General features: G+C 45.6%; 1 protein-coding gene across 1 annotated transcript; it reads right to left on the reverse strand.

Annotated features, from left to right (window-relative positions):
• Positions 1–16,166: 16,166 nt before the first annotated feature.
• LOC131258961 (PBAN-type neuropeptides-like) lies at positions 16,167–17,299 on the reverse strand. Its single transcript, XM_058260365.1, has 3 exons — positions 17,188–17,299; positions 16,839–17,112; positions 16,167–16,762 (listed from the first exon to the last, which is right to left on the reverse strand). The coding sequence occupies exons 1-3, from the start codon at positions 17,269–17,271 to the stop codon at positions 16,578–16,580; spliced, it is 543 nt and encodes a 180-aa protein (XP_058116348.1). The 5' UTR covers positions 17,272–17,299; the 3' UTR covers positions 16,167–16,577.
• Between the last annotated feature and the right edge of the window lie 927 nt (positions 17,300–18,226).

The following is an 18,226-nucleotide window of genomic DNA, read 5'->3' on the forward strand; positions in this document are numbered from 1 at the left end:
CACCGGAGCAACGCCGGGAGTCGGAAGCAATTAACGTGTAACATCTTCATTTAATTTGTTTGCGCCCCAGAACGGGCACGCAATCGAAACCAGTTCACTCCGTTGCGTCATCTTTCCGTCCCACGAGTTAATTCTGAGCGGGGAAACACCGCAATCGGAGTAACTGAGTTGTTTCCCCGTCCGGAAATCCACGCCAGGGATGCACCTCCATATGATGCACCGCGTATGAAACCGCGTGCGATAAGCATCGCCCGGAGCTAGTGAATGGAATACTAATGTAATGAGCAAGCAAAAGGGCGAAACAACATTGCTATCAACACAACACAACCGCTTACCATAAATTAATCGTTCAATCAATTATGCAACACACGTCAGCGGTGATGCCTCACTCCGGCCAACCGCCCCAGGACCTGATGCCGTTCGATGGCCTAGAAGGGGCAGCTGATCTACCCGTCGGTTGGGTGTATTCAAAGCTAATCTTGCTGCTAGCTGGGGAAATACACACACACACACACCCATACGATCACGAGTCAGATCAGCTGGCAGTGGCGGTGCAGCTGTTAGTGCACTTGTCGCGGTCGCATTGGAAACGAGAGCCCTGTAGCAATCGTGTTCGTTTTGCAAGCGGGCGTAAAAATTCAATTAAACACCCCCCGGGGAGGGAGGGTGGAGTCAGGGCCAAGCCATCGTCCATCGCCGGTCCGCTGGTGTGGCGCGGTTCCGGTGGGGTGGTGAAATTTCTCAGCCCGCGAGTTCACCCCAGGAGATGTTAACCCCCTCCCACCGAGCGCGAAGCAAGTCGTAGTAAATCTGCGATGGCGCTTCAACGGTCGGTTGAGATGCTTTCCGAACCCCAAGGGGGACGGGGGGTGGGGGTCGGCTTTTGGCGGGATTCGTGTCGCGCATACGCAAGCGAACTCCGAACCAGATAGTATTACTCATGTTCGCTGAACCGCAGCATACGCAGGCATGGGGCGGTGGAACATTCTTTCCATTTCCAGCCCGGCGTTATTTGCATTCGACGACACGTTTCGCATCTGCCCAGGCTCGTGAAGTCTCACCGCCTTTCCAGAACGGAAACACCACGATAAAGAAGGTGGTGATTTTTAGCTTTGCACCATGGGATTCCCGCCCATGCTGGGGGTCCTGAATTGTACGGTCGGAATTCCCGAAAACCCCCACGCGGTGATCTATGAGATTGTTGATTCAACAAAGAGTACAGACTCGTTTGTCAAAGCCTTTCTTCGGCAATCGTTTGGCAGGCAGGAAAAACCAGTCAACGGACGAGGAATTTGGTTTGTTTTGACCAATTTCCGGTTTGCGACAGATGTGACCTCAAGTTAGGATCGGAACTCCTTCCTCTAACGAATCCATTGACCAAAATATACACCTATTCCTGTCGTCCCATGCGTAGGTTGTAGATAAATCTCAAACTCTTACATTTGTCACCCCCATTATTACGAGCCCCGAGTCCGATCGAAATCGTATCGCAAGCGGGAGGGCGCAAGGGGACTTGGCAATTGGAGTTTTGATGGATGGATTAAGGTTAAGTGGCTATCTGGATCGCACGATCTTGATTATCAATATTGACTCGACTCGCTGGTCGGTTTTCTTTGCGACTTTGCATTGGTCCGCTCACTCTGAATGTCTACATAATGTACTGACCAAATATTGAAGTAGACCCTGCATGGGCTAATCTATTCGCTTTCGGGGACCCGACCCGAAACCTACCGCAGATATTAAAAATATTACCTCCACAGTAGTGGCTCCCAAAGTGCTTGTGTTCGCCCCTTCACCGACGAATGGTGCCTTAATTGGTGCACGATTTTGTTAAGCGTATGCTCTGCGTTCTGATCGAATGCTCCAGAAGGCCGATGTGATCAAAGTAACGATCGTATTTGAAAGTACACGAGGCACTTTAATTACATCCATACATGAGTTTTATAGCACTAGTTATGCCCGGTTCGGTGGAGGGTTTTTGGAGATTTCTTTTTTGGGAAGAAACAGTTCAACTAGTGTTGTGCCTAATGAATCTTTTGGTGAGATTCATTCACATGAATCTTTCACCTGAGATTCATTCAGATGGATTTATGAATCTTTAGGGATTCGAATCTTCAAACGTTTATGAATCTAATGAAACCGTAATAAATCTTCATGAATCTTTCATGGATCTTTCACGAATCTCCATGATTCTTTCATTGGTGTGGATAATGCGTTCAAAAAAAACAAGAGGTCTCTCTACCCATGTTTTGCTCATCAATTTTCACTATTGGATCATCACTTCTGTATCTTCGGGATTCTTGAATCTCTAAAACGATTCATGAATCTGAATTACACAACTCTAATTTCAACGCTTTTGCAACTGATGGTCGAGAAAGTGTGTGTTGTTTTACCGCAAATGTGGTCAACGTTTAAATTCCACGTAAATATAGATCGACCTTTGTCAAGGTAATACGGTTTCGGCCTTGCGTATGATCAACTGAGTGTTGAAGTGAGGCATTTACACCTGAACTTGCTGTTTTTGGCATAATTGGTCAAGGACACTGGCCCCGCGAACACTGGGCGTCGCTAGATGAGAGGCAGCCAGACCTTCCAGAGCACTTCTTGATTGCAATTTCGTCTCCGTTGTTGGCACTTACATGCGACATCCGTTCCCGTTCGGCGCAGGGCATGAGTTGCGGGAAAACCGTTCGATAAATTATTATTAGTGCGCCTCCATTGTGCGCCGCAGGTTCACACATTAATCACAGTGCAGTGCCGCTGGGTTTCGCTGCGGAACTGGACTAGGTGAGATTCCGGTTGTCGAGAGGTTCAGGGTCTCGGTCCCAGCTGGCAATTGCCCTCCTCTCCGCACGCCCTTTCCCATTGCGGTCGATTGGCGATCAGCGATCGACGCGTAAGCAAAAAAAAAAACAACAACACAATGTAACCAACGATGGTGTTTGTTTAGTGGCGACATAATTTCTTGTCCGTAACGCGACTGGCAATATCGTCGTCGTATCGAGAAACGTCGTCGCCGGGATGTGATGGAACGGATAACGAACACTTCGCGCCGGTACGACGAAGACGACAGTCGCCGATAGTCGTGGTGCGGAATAGTTTTGATTGGAATAAAGTGAAATTGATGCCGGTCAAGATGGCAGCGTTGGGGCGAACCTCTCCACGACCGACGGACACTTGGCCGTCACTTGAGATGAACATAGAGTGGGAAGCGATGTATGACTTCTGCCCGCAAGTGTCTTCCGACGAAGCGATCGTTACACAACGACATACTCCGTACCTACCTTCTTCGACCTGATTCTTCGTCTGTTCACTGACGAGCGGGTCTGAACAGGTGTCTAGACAAGCTGCGCAAGCTGGAAGATGTCACGATAAACACTGGAACTAAACCGACCAACGGGAACCAACGTCAAACACCAAACGTCCACACTCGACGGAGTTCTAAGTGCAAGTGAAAGCTGCAATTGGCGTGTGCGGCAGGCAGATCCAGCAGATGAAGTCGCAAATTCTAATCGATGTACGACGGAAAGGCCATCCACGGGTATATTAGCCCGTGGATCCCCGTATCTCCCTCCCACTCTTCGACTCACTAACATGTAGCTCAATTAGCTGATTGATCCTCCTTCTGGCCGTTTCCACTGCGGGGTCTCCCCCACCGTTGTGTCCCTACCGGAATACGGAAGTGAGGGCGAATCCCCGCCCGCATCTCAGCTGATGAATAATTGCATTGAGCTATGTATGAATCGGTTCGCCACGCGCCTCGATCGAAATCGTTCGATCGAAGACAACTCACGCCAATGGGTTGTAGGCATGCGAAGATAAGCGTTTGTTTGATGTTTATTGCCGCCTTTAACGCACCACCCGGCCATCGATTGCGCTTGGGATGGATCGGATCGCTAGATACCCGTTGCCGGTTGCCGTTGTTGGAATGCATGCTACGTTGCGCCACGCGCAGTAGCAAACACCAGCGCATCACGGCGTGAGGTCGGGCCCGATGCCTGATGCCGCTGACGTGAGAGATCTCCTCGGTAGTACCACCACAAAGGACAAAGATCGCACTCTGCAGCATGCTACGCGTTGTTCCGCAAGAACTGCTTCGCCGGACGCGAAATCCTTGTTCTGGGCGTTCGCGGTCTTTCGCTTCGCCAACCTGTTGCAATAGGATGCCTTTGTTGCATCAGCCGATTTCCGTCTCAAGCTGGCTGCCCCTTCAATTATCCACCCTTTCGGCAAGGATAGGACAGATCGGGCGTGCGTTGGGACGTTTTTTCTTCCCTTCCATACCACAGCTACGAAGAAGGTAAAAAAACCAAACACAGCACTCCGTTTCCTTCGCGTTCCTCATCGCGCTAGGAACGTTGGTTTCGCAAACGATTAAAAGGGTAAAAACCGGAGCAAGACATGCCACTGCTCGTGGCTCGTACGGAATTCTGCCCTGGCGCAGTTGTTGTATTCTATGCGTGACGACCTGAAGCTGTGCGTGTAGTACTCCCCCTCCCCCTCCTCACCCCTACCCTCATAGATCCTCTTTGGCATGGGTTCCATCGGATGCCCACTACAGATGGAAAGGTTCTCGCCCCTCGCCCACCGATCGCGGCAGTTTCCCGCGCTTGCAAACAATGGCAAACGGGGGTTGTACTCCACCGAGTGTGCGTGCGTGTGTATGTGTGTGTGTGTGTGTGTGTGGGTGGTTGTGCGTGGTATGCGGGGGCCATATCGTAACGCCACGATCGGACCTCGCACCGGCAATCGATCATTAAACAATTAAACCGATGTTTTGAAATTCAAATATTGAACCGATGAGGCGTGCGCTCTCCGTGAGGGGTGTGTGTGTGTGTGTGTGTAGATGGACCACAGAAGTGTTGCCACTTCGGAAAAACAACGGTTCACACATCGAACTCCCCATCCTCCCTCCGCCGAGCTGCGCGGGAGCGCGCGCAGATGCATTATGGGGAATGTGCAAAAAATTAAGCCATAATTCGAAGCAATGCGTTTAATGAATTCCTTTCGGTTCGCGCGGCGTGGAAAAACCGACCCCAAGAAGGGAGGGGGCGAGGGGGTTTGCCATTCGAAAGAATTTATCGCTCAAGTACGACAGCGCACGCAGTGGCGACCTGTTGACATCCAGCGCCGAAATGAAATGAAGCATTCGTCCTGTGTCCAAGCAAAGCGCCACGCTTGAGGAGTTTTCCGTTTTGGGTGAACCACGCACGATCCGGCGTTCAAATAATCCGGTGGTCCTCGCGTAAAACCCTCCCCGAGTTGGTGCTTTCTGGAAATATCGCACGCTAGAGGATACCGAAACACAGCGGAACGTTATTGAGCCATTTAAACACCACGGTTGTATATCTGCGAGTTTGATCTTGATTCGCGATTGATATGTACTCGCGATCGATGTATCCATCCATTTGTCATGAAACACGCTGTATGTTTGAACGGTTAATCTTTTCCTCGAGCTAATTGAAAAATTCAACGGAAACGCATGTATTAAAAAACTGCATCTGTTGACCGGACCTGGGAGGAACGTCAGGGGAAACGTTTTAAAATGCGTTCGTGTGGCTTTGTTTTATTCATGCACTTGGGGCAACCCCTTGTTTTTTTTTCTCTCGAAGTCCACCGCTTGCGGATAGTTAGTTTAGAACGAATGAATAACCATCTTTGCATAGTAGAATGTTAACTCAATTAAAACCGATAATTGATGGCATTTCAAATGAAATTGTACACATAATTAGTTTCACAGAAATATTTACCATCATCAAGCGGGGTTGTTTTTTTATCCCACTGATTTATCTTCTTGCGCTTGCGCAGGACAAAACCTTCGGAATAAACGGTGCACATAAATTTAAAGAAAGCACCCCACAATATGCGTGTAAAAGGAACCAATTCATCAGCGCACTGGTTAACTCCAGTGGCCCCACCTCGGCGGTGGCGGGGCCGGCGTTAATGGAACGAGAAAAACTAGTTTCGGACGGATAGTTCCTTTGTTCCGTCGGAACGTCGTCGGCGTTTCCTGCTGGCTAGAACAAGCCTTCCGTCGGCCACGCCGCTACAACGGTGAAACCAATTTTGAAAGGACCCCGAAGGGCGCACCGGACTACACTCTCTAGGACCTTCGATAAACGGTTGAGACATGGGCTTACGTGTGGTTTCCTGTTTCCGCCCGGCTGGCGATGGCAAATCTTCCGGTCAACCGAAGATTGTAACACGCACTGACACTTGCACAGCAGCAGCCGTTTTTTCTTTTTGTTTATCGCGTTTTCTCGTACCGGCGTGAAGAAGCTCACGAAAACTGTCCTCGCACTGTTTGGTTGTTGCGGTCACTTTTTCACGGCGCTTTCCTTGAGCGCTGAGTTTTTCACGACACACCGCACGATCGATCCGGCCCCCGGAATGGTTGTTCAGATGGTTTCGTGTGGTTTTCTTCGTTGGAAGACTTCAGGCGGGCACCTCGGAGTACAACAGTCTCTGCTAGCGTTGGCTCGGTGTTTTTTTCGATGGCGGTTTCGACACGCACGAACACTTCTACCCTCGTCCGATTTGCCCAATCACGAATCCACCGTACGCGTGGACACGTCTATTGGTAAGAAGCTTGGTTGCACTGGGTTTGCGTTTTCTATGTGTTTTTTTATTAATGTTTCGGCCACCACGGTGACAACGGTTAGCGACTTTGCTGGACGTGCTTGTTCGTGCGAAACCAAAAGGACACCGAACTTCTGCTCGGATCCGTGCTGCTGCTGGCAGTTTTCAAAACAAACTAATTGACGGCAAACTGCTTTACATTGCTTTTATACGGCCTCCGGAGCGATCGGCCCCGGGTGACCGGCACTCGCAAGTCGCAACAACGCGCGCGTTTGTTGGGCGAGATGGCGCTCGGGCGACCCGAGCTTGCCGATTCGCATCGAGCAGCTTCGTCGGGCGTTCACGCTCGGGCCGGCGATCGCAATTGCGATTCGGCGGCTGGAAAAGCGCACTGCCGCCTTGCGGGTGACTCGATGGGGGTGGGGAGGGTGATGAGGAGGGGGGGGAGGGGGGGGTCCACCTCCAAAATGAAGCTCGGTCGCGCGCTCGTGTTCAATATCGGGGATGCGATGCGTTCTCCGCTCCGCCGTCAATTAGCCTAGCATGAGATCCTACAGATTTAAGCGCTCCCCTACTCGATGAAGGATTCGCTTCACTTTGCCCTCTCGACGCGATTCTCTTCGCAACCCTGGGCACACCCGAACGCGTCACGGCGGGGGGTGTTCCGTCGGCCGAACCGGCGAAACCCTTGCCATGGGTTTCCTTGCGCCGCTCGGTGTCGCAGGGATGTGCACCTTGTTTGCATGCATAACCGGTCCGGGGGTTTGTTGCTTTTTCTTCCACCCTTTCTTGGGAATTCTAACGACAGCTTCAATCTGCGTCCCGGTGACACCCCCGGGGGCGGGCCAGATCGCCAAACTGTCGCTCAGGTGTAACAAGGTGGCCCCGGGTCGCGTCTCCGACTGCGCCAACGACTGCGAATCAAGGAGGGCAATCTGTAACTATTAGCGCGATTTTGAAATGTTGATCGTATGATATCGGACTGTCAAGGGGTGGACGCTGCACGCGCAAATAAGAACAAAAACCACCCCGAGGCAGGTGTGACTTTGATTCGAAATGGCATCTCCGGCACACGATGTCCCGATGGGGGGGGGGGGGGGGGGGGGAGGACAGAATATACTTGCCCAGCTCGACAGCGTCCCCTTTCGGCGATTGATCAAAACCAAAAAAAAGGCGCGAGTTTTACACTCCTAGCTTTTCTTGCCACACATTCTCTGGAGTCTGGAATTCCACCTGGCCGGGGGGGTTCGCCTACACAGCGCCACGGTCGGGCCTTATCAAACTCGGATAGCAAATTGTACCGACATTGCGCGCGGCACGATACAAAGTCGATGGCGGGGCCGGTTTATCCCCCGCGACCGAAGCTGAAGGTTGATCGATCGGAGCATGCACACGAATGATGATGAATAATGTAAGTTGACGGAGCGTCAGGATTTTCGCATTCGGCCGCACTTTATTTTGCCGTTTTTCTAGTACAGCATCGAGCGGGAAGACAAATGGATGCCATTAGCGGGCACAGTGTTTCTTAGTGTCGCCATGCCATTTTTTACTCCCACGGAATCGTTTTTAATGATCACCCATGTTGACTGTTTAGCACTCAGAACCAAATGAAAATAAAAATAGTTGATTTACTGTGAGGTCATTTTGCTCATCACTATCATCATTGTTTTCATTATCATCCTCTTCCCTGACATGAGGACCGATCTCGGTCGTACCTGTCGTTTGACTCTCTTGTCCTTTGCGTTCTGCGAATTTGCTATTTGCTATTCAGATAGTCAATCCTTTCGTTTCGATGGTCTAGGTTTGGTAAGGATTCTAAACAACAAATAGGTAAGTTGGAAACTAATGGACCTTGCGCTAACTCTAACATAAGTTTTCCAGCCTCTTACATTATTATTTCATACTTTTTATTAAACAGCAAAAATTAGAAATTGTTTTGTAAACATTATTTTTTCGAGCAGATTTAATTTCATTATTCATTATTCAAAAATATAAGTCTATAGAAAAGTAACCTATTTTCGTGGACAGATAACCGATAACGTGTATTGTTACCCCCCTGACGAATAATTCAATGTTTATGACGAAAAAGGTTTTTGTTTCTATCATAACTCAATTTTTACGATTTCATTGTAACAATTCATGGTTAAAAAATAGAATACATGGTATTGTTTCTGTTACAAACGTGACAGACTTTAGTCATTCAAAAACTAAAAGAGTTATGCACATTATAATATGGTAATTAGTTTACACACTCTGGCGAATCCCAACATTGACATAAAAAACAAAAAAATCAAGGGAGCATAATCACATACGAAAATAAATATTGTGAATCTTTTCTCGAGTTAGTAAAGATCAAGATTCTAAATATTTGAAAGATGATCGTTGGTATGTATAATCCATGTGATTGCCGACTGTTTGGCTGAACAAATTTGATCTACAACGTTCTTGATGAATCAGATTATAATAAAGCTATAGCTAATCGCAAAATTTAGTGACACAATTCAATATTAAACATTGCCCCACCACAACGCTTGAGAAACACTGCTCAACTCGTTCTCTTGGTTCCTGTTGTGCCATACCCTACCGGGAACGAGCTATTCATTAATCATTAAAGATTTAATAATAGCCAAGCGAAACATTAATTAAATATTCATTGCGTCACATCGATAATTATTGTGATGTATTACGTGTTCGCGCAGTTCTTTTGTAAAATGTTTCTAGCAAACATATTGTTTAGAGCAAGCTTGCAGGAATACAAAACTGGTTTGCATGATCTAAAATCGTCCACTGAGCCGTTTATTGTCGTGAAACGAAATTGCATGGGACGTAAAGGTTACTATATTATAGTAGCCGTTGGCGACTTGTTATAGGTTGTGCGAATTTAAATTCCATATAAATCACTACGAAAAACGCTGCTGAAAGCGTCATTTTAATTGGGTTATACTTTTTGCTGCCACCTTGCTCGCCACCCATATGCAGATCGCGGAATGAGGATATGAGCAAAAGCGCATAGCTAATGTATTGCTTTTGCGGAGGCACTGGATCGGAAGCTGTTGATTGGTGTTCGGAAAAGATGGCAGAGTGTGCCGCTGGACCAAAAATACGAAGAGAAAAAAAATAACCTGCTGGCACGCGACTGGCGAAGGGTAGAATTGTTAGTAGGAATTCACACCACGGCCGAAAGGGCCGTAAAGAATGTTGATAAATGTGTCCACTATTTGGTACAAACAAAAAATCGTGGAAAATAGTGCCAGAGAAAATGGGGTTGCATGCATGCTACGTTTCTGCTTTTGCGTGGTATACTAGTAGGAAGTGTCTGGAGCTAACCTATCCTATCGCAAGGGGAATCTCTTCACAGTTCCTTTCGTCGTTTCTTTGGTTGGCTATTTTATTTTTTTCGATTCGCCACAAGGTCGCGGGCACGCGTAGTTCAGGCCTACGAGACTGTGCACAAGTGCATCCGGGGGTCCGAGAGTACCTTCTCTGGGACTGTCCCTGCAGATTTGGCACAACGAGCGTTTCGAGGAGCGAAATGTCAGGTTATGGAGTTTCGTTCATTTGTTAACCTTGATGATCGAACGACGAACGGGTTGTGGGCCAGTTCCCCCTGTTGGCGCACGATAATGATGCGAAAATCAGTTCGATGGCAGCGTAGATAGGTACTCTGACGGAGCAATGGAGCAGCTGGGTATGTTTTGATTTATTATACGATATTGCGTAATCGACCGATGCTACTGTTCACTGGGACGAAAGAGAATGTTTATTGTTTCCATAAGACACAATTTTCGGTCGAGAAATGAAAAAGTACACAAGAACAACAGATTGGTTTTACAAACATAGGCGACAAATAAATATTTTGCATATTTGAACTGAAGCAAACTGATAATCGTAAAAATCAGACTCTTAAAAAATTAGCCACAATTTTAACGATTGTTTTTTTAAATTTACATCTACTATGAATAAAAATGTGTTGTTGTTTAACCAAGTTGTTGAAGTTCTTGCTACTTTACATAACGGTCGGAAATTATATCAAAATTCTTTCAAAATTTATTTGCATATTGCTTTTCTAAAGTACATTTGTTAGCATTTCTTACTTGTTCATATTGTTTTCTGTTTGGTAGTAGGTTGTTTAACGTCTAAATAAAGTTAAACGTGTAATTTTTGACAAAATTGTTTTAAATAGGGTATGTATAATATATTGATGGATAAAATCTCTTCTAAATTTAACCTTACAGTAAAAGTATACAAATATGATTGGAGTTAGTTGATCGTCTGGCATAAGACAAAAGTAAGCTAGTCTCTTGATCGTAATTTAAAAAAACCATGTCATGTACACATTTGCATTCTTCAAAGTTTTCACCAACTTTTGTCGTATGTTTAGCAAAAACTTTATTGCAACTAGAAAAAACTGATTGCAACTAGAAAATTTTTGGTTTTCAATTTTAATTCGTAGAATAAAATTTAGTGATGATCGTAGCTCTGTTTTGTTTTATTGTTTTCCATTATATTTGATTTCCATAATATAAGTACATACATTATTCTTATTGAAACAGGTTTGAAGATTTTTTTACATGGCTTCATCTCCGACATTTAGTTTATACTCAGCTGATCCAGGGTTGCCTCATAGCGCAATACTGAAACATACATCGTACGGCTATAAAGTTTATGATCCTTAATTGGACATCACGTTCAGCGTAGAGCATCGTTCCGAGTGGACTTCAACAGGAGTGTATTTTATGCTGGCCTCATATTGTTACGCACGGAATTTATTGCAAAAATGTAATGTTTCGTTCATGATCGTGGCCGCAATTGCGGTGACGGTTCGTTACGGGGCAAGGACCGATGAAAACGTTTTGCTAGGGCACTAGGGTTGGCGGGCAGCATTTACAAAAAGTGGCGGACATGCAATCGGTGATCGTGTGGAGGTTTTCCTCCCCAGATCCTTATAAAGCACGCGATCAGGATACATTGCATTATTTTTTATTAAAAGCGGAGCTGCCTGGATATCCTTCCATTCCATCGCTGTTAATTGTTTACATTCGTCTTCATCCAGCAAACAACCGGCCTTAATACAGTCATTAGAATCAGCAATCAGTTGACCGTGGGGGAACAGGGGGGAAAATTGAAAGTCACCCCAAAAGCAGCTCGTTCGCCTACCTTTTATTCCGTGCGAATTCATTGTCAACCGTCGATCTAGTCGAAACTGGTTATGTTCCCCGCGAGCATAAGGAAGCGTGGCACTAGTCCAATATCGGAAAAGCAACCCGACGTCGGAAGCGTGCCTCCTTGGACTTTAATGGGCGTCGTGTACATGCTACACAAGATGGCTTCCAATCCCCCTTGCGCTGCATTTAGCACCTCTAACGACCAACGAAACCGAGCAAAAGATTGTGCGAACTAATCGGAAGAAGGGACGGAGAAATACGACGGATTGTGGCCAATCTTCACCAACCCATTACAATACCTTTTCCTCTGCGCGCCCGCCGGTTCCGGCACCGAAATATTAGACGCGAACGCCACCAGAGAGTGGGCTCCAGTCCATTAATCCGTTCAGGTAATGGTCAAAATGTTAATCATGGGCACGTGCCGGGCAAGTTTTTGTTCTCACCTTAAGATTCCTTATTTTGCAAACAGCCGAGTGGAAAACAGAGGCATATCATAAATATCAATGAGCAGCGACCAATTGCGTCCAGTTCGAATAAAAAGGAGACTCGCTGAGCACGGTTTCGAAGAACGGACCAAAAAAAGTGAGAACGACTTTTTAGGGGCTAAAAGTTTGGGCTCGCTCGAAAACTGGAACCGACGGAGGCGAATTTCTGTTGATTGATCGTGTGTAAAATTGACCGCGGATATTGAACTTGAACGATAAGCCGTCGGTGACGTAGCAACTCTATTGCACAAGCGCATTTGATTGGGCGATGTGAAATGCAAACAAGTGCTAACCATGCAGACAATTCAAATATTTTATATGATAAAAACTGTTTATTGGTAGCGACTTTTTACAACTGTCTGAAACTGACGGCTCTTGGACCTAGAAAAAATCCTAATCTTCACTGACCCTGGCTAAGCTGTTTTAGGTACGGCGGTGATTTAGCACAGGACAGGCGTGTGTCTTTACGCCGGATTAGTTCCTTTCACAATGCCCGCCAGTTCCAGTTTTTGCATTCTTATTCCGATACATATTCCATTTTTTTGTCCATTGCTGCCAAATTACGACCTTCAGCGTTCCTACCGGTCTGCCAGCGCGAACCCCCGAACCGGTGGAAGAACCGTAAAAAAAAAACGAAAACATAAGTATTCCTGGGTTTGTTGGGGGCATTTCTTGTACTATTTCGACGTTGTGCACCGGGCACTGCTATGGCCGATTGATTCTCTGTCTCGTTTTGGTGCGTTTTTGTTGTGTTGCTCCACGAGCTCCCTCGTAAACCCGAGACAACCAAACAGTTCCTTAATTTCATGGTCATTATCGAAAAGATTGAGGCAGGAGCAGTTGCGGATCGGTTTCCCCGGGTCGGTAGCAGCGATATTAAAGGAAGGAAACATTTGCCAACATTCGCTAATGACTGACAATTCGCACAAGGAAATGGTCTGTGGCTCATTTGCCTACACGGCGGGTTTCTATTGTGCCCTGGTCGCTCCAGCCTCAATCAACGTCGCATTTTCCTGCCCATCGCAGCAGCACAGCATTTTTCCATCCGTTTTCAACACATGTTGGCTTATGTGTGTACCGGGTTAATATAAAAAGAAAAATATATTTGCTCAGCTTGAAGACAACATTTTCAATCTAAAGATAAACATTAGCACAAATAAAATGGTAATAACACAATTCAACATTAACAGAGCAGAGGTTCTTTTGCAAAATTTTAGATGCATTTTGTAATAAAAATTCTCGAACAATAACGTGTTCCGTATCGTAGACAGCATGGTGTCCTAATATTGAATACGAATAAAAAACCTACATTTTAACATTCAATAATTCAATTTAAATCTCGTTATGGCCATTTTAACGTTTTTTAGTATGTTTAAACTTTCGTGCATATTTGATGACATTCAATGTTTTGTTTTTAAGTTCTTTCTGTAATAATTAATTCAGAAATGAGTGGTAGGTTTACTTCCTAACAAATTCTATTCAAAAAAAACTTCTTTAACTTATTAAGTAGAATATTTTCCCGTTAACCTGGAATGGTTTGACGGGGTTTTTTTTTAAACTTGAACAATGACGGTTTTCAGAGCACAGACAGCTTGGTGTCATAATATTGAACACGAATTACCCAAACATCCGTAAACATGTTTAAAATTATTTATTATTCTGATTTCAATCTACTTTGGGTCAGTCTGTCAGTTGTTTAGATTATGTGATCGATAGAAGGTCTCAGATTCCGGGTGTGACTATTTTGATCACTTGATAGTTGACGTTGGTCTTTGTTTTTTGTTAGTTGCCAGTACAAACGGAAAGGTAATTGCGATCATATCTCTACCGAGCATTAGATGTGCGAATATGTATGACGAAACAACATGATGAGGAAGATTAAAAATTGCGCGTAAAATAGAATGTTTTTCGCTTGAGGGAACTTATGCATGGCACACGCTGAATTAATTTGCCCCAGGCCGCGCGGGCACAAGACTCTGCACACATTCCGATTTGCTTCCACACTTGAGCTGCACCTGTCATAAAGCTATGATCTGAAACGGCTACATACCGTCCTTCGGAGCGGTGAGCAGCAGGCCTTAGAACAAAGACACGGAGTTTCCATTTGGCAAGGAACATGGTTCTGCTGTGCTTTTTTTTTCCACGATCCTAATGCAGCCCGCGGTATACGAAAAGGAGGGTTGGTTAGTTTCGGTCGAACAGTTTTATGACGCACCTTCCGCGGCTTGATCGAGATACTAAGCTGTTTTATTAATTTTTCTTTTTCACACTAAGCTGAATTGTGCAAACCGATTGCGCCATGTGGCGAACACGCCAACCACCTGAAACTCGATTTGCATTTCGACAAACGCAGTGGGTGTATTGATGGTTCTATTAGAGGCAAATTTATGACACGGTGTTAAACTTGAAGCTGGGAAAAATTTATCTTATATTCTTGCAAACAGCATACTGAAAGATGAACTTTTCGTCCTTTTCGAGTCAGTTGTTGCACCGTTCGTGCTGATATTCCATTCTTTTCCATTGTTTGATACAGACCCAATGAAGCATTGAACCAATTAATGAACGTCATTCGACGCGATGCGATCCTTTCACTCGGGCGGGGCTCATTTCTGAAGAACGAAAAACACAATCACACTTTGGCGGCGCAGATTCGTTCAACTTTTGTTCTAACGATTCCTCCAGCGTGAACTCTTAATTGGTTTTTACTCGAGCGGATGCTTTATAGCGGCCTGCACCAGAACGCGTTGCAGCTCCTTCTAGGAAGAAACCGGTACGTTCGTCGCGTTGTTTGCGACAAACTATTGCACGTTGATTTGTGTGGTGTATTTTAAATTTTGCTTTAATTAATTTGTTTTGCGCGTGACACATGCGCGTTGTGTGCTCTCCTGTTGCGAGCCGGGTTTGGCAACAGTTCGTTTGTGCTTCGTTTTAGTTTCTGCATTAGCTAAATGCGGAAGTCTACGGTTACCTGCTGAAGCTGAATCTACATTAAATGAAACAAACTTTTTTTTAACGCTGTATGGAAAGGTTCGGCTGCATCTCGTCGTACTATGTTAATATTCCACCATATGGAGAGAAGTGGCGTGCATCCGGTAGTACAAAAGTAACAAAAATAATGGCTCCCTTTTTGAATTTTCATTTGGATTTTGAACCATACTTCAACACTAGAATTGGGCGGTTTGCTTGATTTTACATTTTAGTTTTGGAATAGATGGAAAGCTTTTTAAAAATGTTCTGACCCACCAATTCATTTTGTATACAGTGCTCGGAATCCCTAAAAAGCATAGACATTTTTCTGATACCGTATGTAACATTTTTTTCATGCTAGAGATTAAAAACGAAGGGTTTTCCACAAATCAGCTCTTTTTCCCTTTCCGTATCCCAGCTTTTTTGGTGGCTTCGTCGGCGTATCCTTGCACCTCAATTTAGGCCTACCTCTTCAGGCCTTGAGGACAGCCTAGAAGGACTTTGAAAATGAAAACCATCTTTGAAATGTGCAAGAAGTGCTTAGTATGTTGAATCATTTTCAGAATTGTTATCAACAAACGGATCGGCATAAACTTTTTTTTAACAGGATTTACAGCCTGGCCAGCACGGGTGTCTTAAGCCATTTTTCTCTGACGATCGCATTGAGCTCTCGATTCATTTCAAATTGCTTCCTCCTATGTAAAATCGTCCGGCCAGAATTCTTTCAGAATTTAGATCCAGAGAGTGATATTTCACCAAAGAAACTCTTGTTCCAATGCCTCATCGTCTCGATACATAAGTAAATGAGATCAATAAGGCGCTCATCAATTTTTTGTAGTACCGTGAAGGTGAAATTGAGATGAATTCAACCATTTAGAAATTTTGCAATAAGCAAAGTTCATTGTAACATCGAAAAAAACTGTAGCACATTTGGATTGTTTATGGTTTTGTATGTATTTTTCATATCTGCTTCCCAACAACAAATTATTATTCCGGATAGATACATTCCGAAATTTATTTATTTTGCTAAATTACCGAATTCAAAGCATCATCGCATAAGCTGTGCTTTGTTTTATTCGCTTTGCTTTAAACAGGAATTTTAAGAAATTTTTTAAATAACACTCATGCTCTTAGTGGGATCATTTTGTTTACATCACACGTTGACGTGTTACTTAATAATTTATTAAAGTAGAGAGCACATGTACAATTCGTCGAGAGGTGAGGGTGTGATTTCCGGCACACCTCAAACCGTTTGAGTTTATTGGATTCCAGCCATTCGTTTTTCGTTTTGTTTTTGTTTTTAATGCCAATAAACTCAAACGTTGAAGCTGTCCAGACCGGTCACAGTCCTACGGCGTCAGTTGGTGGCGCTGGTATCACTTTAGTACGGCAGCTGGAAAGGTAGCGGCGGGTATCCACCGTTGTACGATCGTCCCAGCCGCGGCGAGAATGGCAGATTTCGGCCCAGCCGTGGCGCAAACGGGGGCCTTTGGTGGTTCTCCCCGACGGAATCTCGCCGCCCGAGCCGGGGGGAGGTCGTGTGGTAGAAAATCGGCTGCGGTTTTCCTGCGGATTGAAAGGCAACACGTTAACGCGACACTACCACTAGCGATCAGACGGGGACGTTGACCGTTCTCCTTACGAGGTCTTGCCGTCAGCAGCAGCACAACGTACGGCGTGCCCTCGATAAGCTCGGTGGCCAGTTTTTCCGGCGACTCGCCCGCATAACCCAACGGTTCACTGTCGAACTCCTCCATCAGCTCGTCGTGCAGGTCCACCGGGATGGTGCGCTTGCCGAGCCGTGGCCCGAACCACATGGCGGCCGCCCGTTTGTTGATTCCGTCGTCGCCATCCTCCCGCCTTAATCCGTCGGTTTCGGCCGCACCATCGGTCACCTCGTGGGCGAATTTTTGATCCTACAAGAGTTTCGAGACGAATGTTACCCTTTCGCACATCCCAAACACATCGCAACACGGGGCTAGTGTAATTACATTTGCATCCATTTCCACGCTGAGGGCACTTTTGATCGCCAGATAGAGGCAGATTAGATTGAAGAAAAAATAAAATCTAAACATTTTGCTTTGAAATATATTGTTGGGCACGGGTTCGGAATTGTTCACTTCGCAAGTCGAAATACACTACTGCACTGATAGTAGGTTGGATGAGCCATTCTTATATAGTACCGGACGAGAAAGTTATCGATTTTCTCCTGATCCTGTACGGATGAATGGTAGCGATCGAAGCGCGAGTGGGTGGATTGCGAATTGATGCCCTGCAGAAAGAAGGAGCAACGAAAAGTTTCCGCGAATCTATACTCGGTTTTATCTTTCAATTTTTACAAGTGGAAAATACACGCTATCCCCACCTGCTGGTTTTATAGTTATACGAGAATTTATTAATTTGGCTCATGTTTCATTCATATTCTTCGATTTAAAAATGTTTTACGATAGTCATCATGTAGCAAATTCGTGGCTCCTCGGCAAAGGTGTCTTACAAGCATCCTGTCGGAAAAGAACACATATACACAAACCGGGTGGCACGCATGGCTGGTTCGTAGTTCGGTGTTATCCGCGTGTACTGAATGGGTAGCTTTCAGTTCCACCCCGCTGTCCAGTGACGAGCATTAATATTAATTTACGGTAGATCAGTCAGAAACGTGGACGCTTATTTAGAATCCCTTTCCCATGCGTCGACCATACCAGGCATACACACACTCATATGGTGTGCCGCGTCCCCGAATGGAGTCGAATGATTGAAAACAAAAGGATTACGGGCTCAGCCGAGGTGTGCCTGAGGCCCCCGAGGACGTGTATGCAAATTTAGCGTCCAGACGTCAGCGATCTTCACAGCGGGAGGGTTCGTTGCTAGCGACTTCCGTACGGCGCGACACTGCAGTTCTATTGAACGCTATCAGACGTAAGATGGCTGCTTCAAGTGTAACATGAACGGTTGCTCGTTTAAAGAATAGATTATTTTTGCACTCGACAGAGTTGAATACGTAGATATATAGAGAGTTGAACACGTAGTTAA

Source organism: Anopheles coustani, chromosome 3, assembly GCF_943734705.1.
Source record: "Anopheles coustani chromosome 3, idAnoCousDA_361_x.2, whole genome shotgun sequence".
In the NCBI taxonomy this organism is placed as follows: Eukaryota; Metazoa; Arthropoda; class Insecta; order Diptera; family Culicidae; genus Anopheles; species Anopheles coustani.